The 9,631-nt window shown below is 48.1% G+C and overlaps 1 protein-coding gene across 1 annotated transcript; it reads left to right on the top strand.

Moving 5' to 3' along the window:
* Window positions 1–5,815: 5,815 nt before the first annotated feature.
* Window positions 5,816–8,951, top strand: MALT1 (MALT1 paracaspase). Its single transcript, XM_033957493.1, has one exon. It carries the CDS (start codon window positions 5,924–5,926, stop codon window positions 8,372–8,374), a length of 2,451 nt encoding a protein of 816 aa, XP_033813384.1. The 5' UTR covers window positions 5,816–5,923; the 3' UTR covers window positions 8,375–8,951.
* The last annotated feature ends 680 nt before the right edge of the window (window positions 8,952–9,631 follow it).

Raw genomic sequence — 9,631 nt, 5'->3', positions numbered from 1 at the left:
CGATCAGCGTGTGCCTCGTGGCCGTTGGCTCCGCCCCTTTTAAGGGGGAGTTCGGGCTCTGACCTCGCTGATGCGGTGGGGGTGGGCGGAGCTAACTCTCGCTGCCCCTAGCTCCAGTTCCCTCTTGCCTTCTGCCTCGCTGCCTGCCTCGCTCCTGTAAGGCTTCCCCTTTGCCTTCCGCTGCTCCTCACCCTCTGCTTGCTCTTACTGCCGGTGCTCCGATCAGCGTGTGCATGCAAATCATAGTAACATAGTAAATGACGGCAAATAAAGACCCAAATGATCTATCCCAGGGGTGTACAAATCAACTGAATAAGGAAACTTAAAGAAATGTCCAATAAATATAAATACCAGATAATGAGGACAAAACTACATTAAGTGGATTTCTTGCTAGACCTCAAACACTCAAGGCACTACTTCTAATTTTATTTGTGCCCTTACTGGGGTGGTGTTTTCATCATTGATCTTAGAAAATGGCATGTGCAATAAATACTTTTATTAATTTTCAACAGGCTCTGCATAAATTATAAAGATGAGTGCCTTTCCTTTACAGCACTATATAGCACTTTACAGCACTCCATGCACCTTATAATGTATGCAGAGCCTGTTGAAAATTAATAAAAGTATTTATTGCACATGCCATTTGCTAAGACCAGTGATGAAAACACCACCCCAGTAAAGGCACGAATAAAATTAGAAGTAGTGCGTTAGGTGTTTGAGATCTAGTAAGAAATCCACTTAATGTAGTTTTGTCCTCATTATCTGCTATCCCAGGGGTGCCCACACTTTTTGGGCTTGCGAGCTACTTTTAAAATGACCAAGGTGATACGCTGGCCTCCAGCAACCATAACATGGTATGGCTTAACCTCAGGAAAGGTTTCTCTAGATCAAACACAGTAACGAAGGTCCTCAACTTTCGAGGCACTGACTTCGAACGCATGGGAGATTTCGTCCGTCAGGCGCTACAAAACCAAGCTGTAACCGATAATGTGGAGGCTATGTGGTCAACTCTGAAATCTACCCTACACGAAGCAACTAACCACTATATAAAAACAGTAAGCAAACAACGGAGAAACAACAGACCCCAGTGGTTCACTGCAGAGATTTCGGACCTCGTTAAAGAAAAGAAAATAGCATTTATTTCCTACAAACAATCAGGAAAAAGGAAGGCAAAAGAAGACTATCTGACCAGGTCTAAAGTTGTCAAAAGGGCAGTCAGAGAGGCCAAGCTACAAATAGAGGAGAATCTAGCGAAGAAAATTAAGAAGGGGGATAAATCCTTCTTCAGGTATATTAGTGACAGGAAAAGAAACACAGATGGGATAGTACGCCTTAGGCAACCGGACGGGAATTATGTAGAATCAGATTCCGATAAGGCTGAACTACTAAATGAATACTTCTGCTCAGTCTTCACCTGCGAGGCGCCGAGATCCGGTCCGCAGTTGCAGACAAGGGAAAGCGCGAAAGACCCGTTTCAAAATTTCAAGTTTACACCCATTAGCGTCTACTGCGAACTATCAAGACTCAAAGTAAACAAAGCCATGGGACCGGACAACCTACACCCCAGGGTGCTTAGAGAGTTAGGTGATGTCCTGGCGGAACCATTATCCGTGCTCTTCAATCTTTCCCTGCACACGGGAAGAGTCCCCTTGGACTGGAAAACAGTTAATGTTATTCCACTCCACAAAAAGGGCTGCAGGACAGAGACTGCGAATTACAGACCGGTGAGTCTCACATCCATAGTGAGCAAGCTCATGGAAACACTAATCAAACAGAAATTAGATACAATCCTGGACGAGGAGAATCTACGGGATCCCCACCAACACGGATTTACCAAGGGTAGGTCCTGCCAATCAAATCTGATTAGCTTCTTTGACTGGGTAACAAGAAAGCTGGATGCGGGGGAGTCCCTGGACATCGTGTACTTGGACTTCAGTAAAGCTTTTGATAGCGTCCCATACCGCAGGCTATTGAACAAGCTGAAATCGATGGGATTAGGGGAAACACTAACCGAATGGGTTAAGGATTGGCTAAGCGGTAAACTTCAGAGGGTGGTGGTAAACTAAACTAAACTAAATCTTGGGTTTATATACCGCATCATCTCCACAAGTGGAGCTCGACACGGTTTACATGGTTTGGGAAAGAACGGAACTCCAATGGAATTATATAAGTAAGTAAGAAGAGAAGTTAGGTCTAAGAGTACCAGGGGGGGGAAGGGGTTACATTTTGGAGAAGAGCCAGGTCTTCAGATGCTTACGGAATAGTAGAAGGGAGCTCAAGTTGCGGAGAGGGGAAGAGAGACTATTCCAGAGCTGAGCGATTCTGAAGGGGAGGGAGGACCCAAGTTTACCAACGAGGGAGATGCCTTTTAAGGAGGGGTAGGATAATTTTAGTTTTTGTGTGGATCTAGTGGAAATTGGATTTGAAGAATTCCAGGATAGAGGAATAAGAGGAGGAAGGATGCCGTGGAGGATCTTGAAGGTTAGGCAGGCACATTTAAAGTGGACCCTGGAGATAACAGGAAGCCAGTGGAGCTTGGACAGGAGCGGTGAGACATGGTCAAATTTACTTTTTGAGAAGATAAGCTTAGCCGCGGTGTTCTGGATTAGTTGGAGTCTATGGTGGTAAACGGTATTCCCTCCATAACGTCGGAGGTGACCAGTGGAGTACTGCAGGGCTCGGTCTTGGACCCGATCCTCTTCAACATATTCGTAGGAGACCTAACCCAAAGGCTTAAGGGTAAAATATTATTGTTCGCCGATGACGCCCTACTGTGTAACATGGTAGGTAAAAGCACTTTGCCAGACAGTATGACACGGGACCTACTTCTGTTGGAGCACTGGTCATCGACTTGGCAGTTAAGCTTCAATTCTAAAAAATGTAAAGTCATGCACTTGGGCAGCAGAAATCCGTGCAGAACTTGCACACTAAATGGTGAGACTTTAGCTAGGACTAAGGCAGAACATGATTTAGGAGTGATCATTAGCGACGACATGAAAACTGCCTATCAAGTGGAAAAGGCTTCATCCAAGGCAAGACAAATTATGGGTTGTATCCGTAGAGGTTTTGTCAGCAGGAAGCCCGAAGTCATAATGCCATTGTACAGATCCATGGTGAGACCTCATCTGGAATATTGTGTACAGTTCTGGAGACCACATTACCAGAAAGATGTGCTGAGAATTGAGTCGGTTCAACGAATGGCCACCAGGATGGTCTCGGGGCTCAAGGATCTCCCGTATGAAGAAAGGCTAAATAAATTGCAGCTGTACTCACTTGAGGAACGAAGAGAGAAAGGAGATATGATTGAGGCGTTTAAATATATCACAGGCCGTATCTAGGTGGAAGATGATATCTTCTTTCTTAAAGGACCCTCAGCCACAAGAGGGCATCCGCTGAAAATCAAGGGAGGGAAATTTCATGGCGACTCCAGAAAATATTTCTTCACCGAAAGGGTGGTTGATCGTTGGAATAAACTTCCACTGCAGGTGATTGAGGCCAGCAGCGTACCAGATTTTAAGAGTAAATGGGATTTACATGTGGGATCTCTAGGGGGGTAAAGTCAGGAGGGTGGGTCATTAGAGTGGGCAGACTTGATGGGCTTTGGCCCTTTTCTGCCGTCATTTTCTATGTTTCTATGTAACATAAAATAAAATAAAAAACCACAAAGCACACTGTCACAGAGAAAATGTTAATTATCATTTATATTCTAGGAGCTTTTCAAAGAGGTCAAGGCCAGTGGCATACCAAGGGGGGGGGGAGGGCGGGGGGTTGGCTGGCCCGGAACATTCTCTCCGAGGTCAGAATTGACGTCGGAAAGACTTCTTGTCGGCAGGGGGAGGTAGGATTGTAGCGGCGCCACCGGGGGAAAGGAAGGGGAGAGGTGCTTTTTTTTTTTCCGTGGCAGGGAGGGCAGGATGTAGGCAGGCAAGCTGGCTGGCTTTAGCATGGTAGGGAGGGAGGAAGATAGATAAGACAGGCAAGCTGGCTATGGGGGGTGGCCAAAATCTGGAAGGTAGTGGGGGTCATAAGAAGGAGGCACTGGGGGCACCATGGACACAGGACGGAGGCACTGGGGGCACCATGGACACAGGATGAAGGCACTGGGGGCACCATGGACACGGGAAGGAGGCACTTGGGGCACTAAGGACACAGGACAGGGCACTGGGGGAGCACTATGGACACAAGACAGAGGCACTGGGGGCACTATGGACAAAAGACAGAGGCACTGGGGGCACTATGGACACAGGATGGAGGCACTAAGGACATGAGAAAGAGGCACTGGGGGCACTAAGGACACAGGAAGGGGACACTGGGGGCATTATGGACACGGGAAGGAGGCACTGGGGGCACTAAGGACATGGTAAGGAAGGAGGGAATAGAAAGGGACAATTGTTGGGCCTGAAAGAAAGAAAAAGGATACACAGACAGAAGGAAACGCAACCAGAGACTCATGAAATCACCAGACAGCAAAGGTAGGAAAAATGATTTTATTTTCAATTTAGTGATCAAAACGTGTCAGTTTTGAGAATTTATATCTGCTGTCTATATTTTGCACTATATTTGTCTATTTTTCTATAGTTACTGAGGTGACCGAGCTCGCGGAGATGGGGCAGAAACAGGGTTTTTAAATTTTAGTCCTAGTAGTTTGCCGTTCCACAAAATAATTATTTTATTTCTGCCGGTCCACGGGTGTAAAAAGGTTGAAAAACACTGATTTAAATCATCCCAGCCATCGAAACCCTCCCCAGCCCATCCTCAACTGAATAGCCATATATGGGACATAGACCGTGCAAGTCTGCCTAGTACTTGCCTTAGTTCTTCAATATATACCATTATTTTCTGATTACAGATCCTCTGTGTTCATCCCATGCTTTTTTGAACTTGGTCACTGTTTTCCTCTCCCCCACCTGCCTCGGAAGCTCATTCCAGGCATCAACTACCCTCTTTGTAAAGAATTGAAATTATAAAATTGTAAAACCAACAAAATATTAAAATGTGAGAGTTATCTATTTAGAGTTATTTAAGCCAAGACTGGATAATTGTAACAAAGGTGAAACCAAAATAGATAGAATTGCTAATCAATGCAATGGGTGTGCTTGTTTTTTTAGTGCAAATTAACTCAAAACTGTCTCAAGCAAGCACACATCATCCACCATCTTATAGTCGTTTTCTTATGTTCAATTTTTAATTTCTTTTAGAGCTGAAAATCCAACTTTGCAAAGCCAAGAAGATTCAAGAGGTAACAAAGCTTTGTAACTACTGCGTAAAAAATAAAAATAAACTTACTTTGCCATTAGTTTTCAAGTACCAATCACATCAAGGAATGATGCTTATCATTACTCCTACTTGGATGTGCTCAATTTTAGGGGTTCTACGCATCCTCCCCAGCCACAGAGCTGCACTTATAGCCATAAGAGTCAACTTTTTTTAAATGACAGGGGGGTGCTACACCCAGTGGAAGAGAAGGGGTAAAACACGGACCTCGCGGATCTAAACCCGCACGTCCTTAAAAATCTGAGGTTAGTCTCTGGCTCTGACAGACCTCGATGACACTTTAGCGCTGACAGATCCGTCTCAGCATAGGGAGGGAAAAGTATTAGGATCCGTCAGCGCTAAAATGTCATCGAGGTCTGTCAGAGCTAGTGGAATTTGCTCCTTCCTGGATACAGTCGAGGAAACTGCTCATTAGTGGGGGGTGCTCAAATACCTAAACACCGGTGTAGGGGATTTGCTGGGGAGGGCGGTAGAAGCCCTGGCGCTGAGCCAAGGCCAGGGAGGTGAAGGTAACACCCCCCTTCCCCGCCCTTTCTCGGAAAACCCGCGCTACCTGGGAGCCGCCCAGACCTTCCACGCCACGCCCTCTCCCTGACGTCACTGGCGCCCCAGTTAAAGAGCTTCCTGGAGCGGCTCGCGGCCGCCAGAGATGTCGGATCCGCTGCACCTGTTGAACGTGAACAGCCTGCGGGAGCCCCTGTTGAAGCGGGTGGGCGAGCTGCTGGATCAGCCGAGCCAGAAGGGATGGCGGCGGCTGGCGGAGGTGGTGGCGACGACGGGCGGCCGCTTCAAGCTCAGCGCCCTGGAGCTGCAGCAGTGCTCGCTGAAGGCGATGGAGGCGGAGGGGAGCCCGAGCCGCACGCTGCTGAGGTTCCTGGGCGAGCGGGGCTGCACGGCCAAGGAGCTGCTGGACTTCCTGCAGGCCATGGGCCACGCCGAAGCCGCGCACTGCCTCAAGCCGCCGGCGCTCAAGATCGTGGCGCAGCCCGAGTCGGTGGCCGCCGGGGCCGGGCAGCTGCTCAAGCTCCGCTGCCTGGCCTCGGGCCACCCCGCCGTCCAGTACCAGTGGTTCAAAGTGAAGACCGAGGTGCCGCACGGGAACGCGCCCGAGCTGCTCTTCAACCCCCTGCGCGCCGCCGACGCCGGCTTTTACATCTGCCGCGTGAACAACGACTCGTCCTTCGAGTTCAGCCGCTGGGCGCAGCTGGACGTCTGCGAAGTGGACGCCACGTGCGGCCGCCTGGCCGCGGTGCCCGAGCGCGGCCTGCGGATCTGCAAGCACCCCCGGCCCCAGAGGCTGGACGTCGGGGCCACGCTGGTGCTCGAGTGCGGCGCCGTCGGCAAGCCGCCTCCTCGGTACCAGTGGTACAAAGATGGGGCCCTGTTGAAGGGGTGCACCAAGAAGCTCTGCGCCATCTCTGACGTGGCGCCGGAGCACCAGGGGATCTACTGGTGTCGGGTGTTTCACGACCAAGACTCGCAAATCAGCGAGGAGGCGAGCGTCGTTATAGGGCGCAGGAGCAACTTAGGGGCGGCGTTGGAGTTCACGGAGGAGGAGCTCAGTGGCTTCACGGATGCTGAACCTGACGGCCCGCGCCTCTTTGCCACCGATAAGGTGGCCCTGCTAATAGGGAACATGACCTACCGGCATCATTCTCAGCTTAAGGCCCCCATGGTGGACGTCTACGAGCTGACAAACTTGCTGAGGCAACTGGACTTCAAGGTGGTCTCCCTGCTGGACCTGGCGGAACCCGATATGAGGAACGCAGTGGAAGAATTTTTGCTTCTGCTGGACAAAGGAGTGTATGGCCTGCTCTATTACGCGGGCCACGGCTATGAAAACTACGGGAACAGCTTTATGGTCCCCATCAATGCCCCAAACCCATATCGGTCTGCAAATTGCCTCTGCGTACAGAGCATCTTAAAGCTAATGCAAGAAAAAGAAACCGGGCTCAATGTGTTTCTCTTGGATATGTGCCGGAAACGAAATGAATACGACGACACCATCCTGATCCCCGAAGCCCTAAGGGTCACTGCTAACATTGTGTTTGGTTACGCGACGTGCCAAGGTGCAGAAGCTTTTGAAATTCACCATTCGGGATTATCCAATGGGATTTTCGTGAAATTCCTGAAGGAACGCTTGCTTGAGGATAAAAAAATCACAGTGCTCCTGGACGGGGTGGCGGAAGACATGGGCAAATGTCATCTCACCAAAGGGAAGCAGGCACTTGAGATCCGCAGTAGTTTGTCTGAGAAAAGGGCACTGACTGACCCCATCCAGCAAGCCGCCTGCTCTGCTGAGTCCCTGGCACGGAACCTGCAATGGGCCAAAGCTCATGAACTCCCAGAGAGCATGTGTCTCGAGTTTGACTGCGGCGTTCAAATTAAGCTGGGCTTTGCGGCAGAATTCTCCAATGTCCTGATCATCTACACACGGATAGTACAAAAGCCCCCAGACATCATCGTGTGTGAGGCTTTTGTTACAGATTTCCCTCTGGACCTAGACATAGATCCCAAAGAGACGAACAAAGGAACCCCTGAGGAAACTGGCAGCTACTTAGTGTCCAAGCATCTTCCTAAGCACTGTCTGTACACTCGCCTGAGTGCGCTACAGAAATTAAAAGAACGCTTGACCTTCACCGTGTGCCTGCACTACCGGTACCAAGGAATGGACGACACGGTGGAGGAAAGGAAAAATGTGGATGCTGGGAAGCCTCTCATTGCCAAACTGGACATCTATCATGGATTTAGAAGAAACGGCTGCCTACAGACTTGTTCCATACCCCACAGCCCCTCGTATAGTCTCTGTGTAAGCCCAGGCCCCAACCGAGTAGTAGATGAACAATATCTGTCCCCGCAGAGCCACCACTGTTCAAATTCCCACATTGGTCTCTGTCATCCAGATCAACATTCTTCCGGCGGTGGCATGCAGCCAACCTCTTGCAAATATAGTTTGTATTCTAATGTCTTAACTTCAAGCCAAAGAACTCAATCTAATTTGATGCTTGCAAGTACACTTAATATCCCGGTAGAAACTACAGATGACACCAGTGAAGTGTTGTCCACAATGACAGATGAGCTTAGTGTGTCTAACAAATAATCGCCTCCTACGTGGAGGATATAGCGCTGCTTTTGCACCCAATAATAGCTGCAGGGTTAAAGATCCCCCCCTAATCTGTACCAGCTACAGATCATGTAGATAACATGGCCCCAGAAAGCTTCCAGGCCAAGTCTGAAACCCCAGCTGTGGTGTGGTTTCCTTAATCTTAAGTGCAGAGAGGGGCACTGCACTTACTGCTAAGAGAAACTCCCAGAAGCCTGCAGCTGACGTGATAAGTTTGAATCCACCACAGGTAACTCAATCATCATCTCTCGAATAAGCTTCAGTTAGAAAGACACATTTCCAGCTGAAGCGTAGTCCCTTAGGGGCTACCTGCAGACTTCTCTGTATTACAAAGGGCCATTGAAAAGTTCTCAGCCCAAGAAGAGAATGACGTGGAACTATAAAACTTACAAGTTATTCCATACCTTTGTCGACACTGTTATTTTCACTTCATATCACTGAAACAAAAAATATCAAGAAAAGTGTGGAATAACTTGTAAGTTTCATGGCTTTCAAACTCAAGCTCTTTGCAGGGCCACATTTTGGATTTGTAGGTACTTGGAGGGCTGCAGAAAAATAGTTAATGTCTTATTAAAGAAATTGCTTGAGGTAAAACTCATTATAGTTTATAAATCTTTCCTTAATTGCTTCTGATAATTTCAGCTATACACAGCTGAAAGCAGTGCAACATGCAGAAAGTGAAAAACTATCTAAACTTCACTTTCTGCATGTTGCACTGCTTTCAGCTGTGTATAGCTGAAATTATCAGAAGTAATTAAGGAAAGATTTATAAACTATAAAGAGTTTTACCTCATGCAAAATTGTGATTTAGATTCAGTATCAACTGCAAGAGACAAGATTTTGGAGTAGTCCTTTAGGCTTTTTTTGTAGAGGGGAGAATTAATATCTGACTTGTGCCTGGAAAACTTGTGCCTTAAGTGTCCAGTGGTCGCGTCCGCAACCACCTTCAGCTCTCACCTCTTCCAGCATTGGGACACAACCGCCATCTTACATCAAGCCCTTTGACCTTGATGGATAAGGCAGTATATCAAATTAAATATGCTGAAAAGTTCTCAGCCCAGATAAGAAGAGAATGACAATTAGAGTACCTGACAAAGAAAATGTGTGAACCCCTTTGACCTTGATTGATAAATTCGCGGGGGTTCCTTTCCAGGGGAGGGCAGCTGGAGCACCAGTGGGTGAAGAAAATCACTCGTAGTCTGCTCTGCCTCTTCCATGCAGCTCCTGATTGGT

The sequence above is a fragment of the Geotrypetes seraphini genome, chromosome 8 (assembly GCF_902459505.1).
Source record: "Geotrypetes seraphini chromosome 8, aGeoSer1.1, whole genome shotgun sequence".
Lineage (NCBI taxonomy): Eukaryota > Metazoa > Chordata > Amphibia > Gymnophiona > Dermophiidae > Geotrypetes > Geotrypetes seraphini.
This window is presented reverse-complemented; position numbering and strand designations above follow the sequence as displayed.

What these genes read in the sequence shown, in the direction of transcription:
- MALT1 (XM_033957493.1), top strand. Translation starts at nt 5,924, where the DNA reads ATGTCGGATCCGCTGCACCTGTTGAACGTGAACAGCCTGCGGGAGCCC.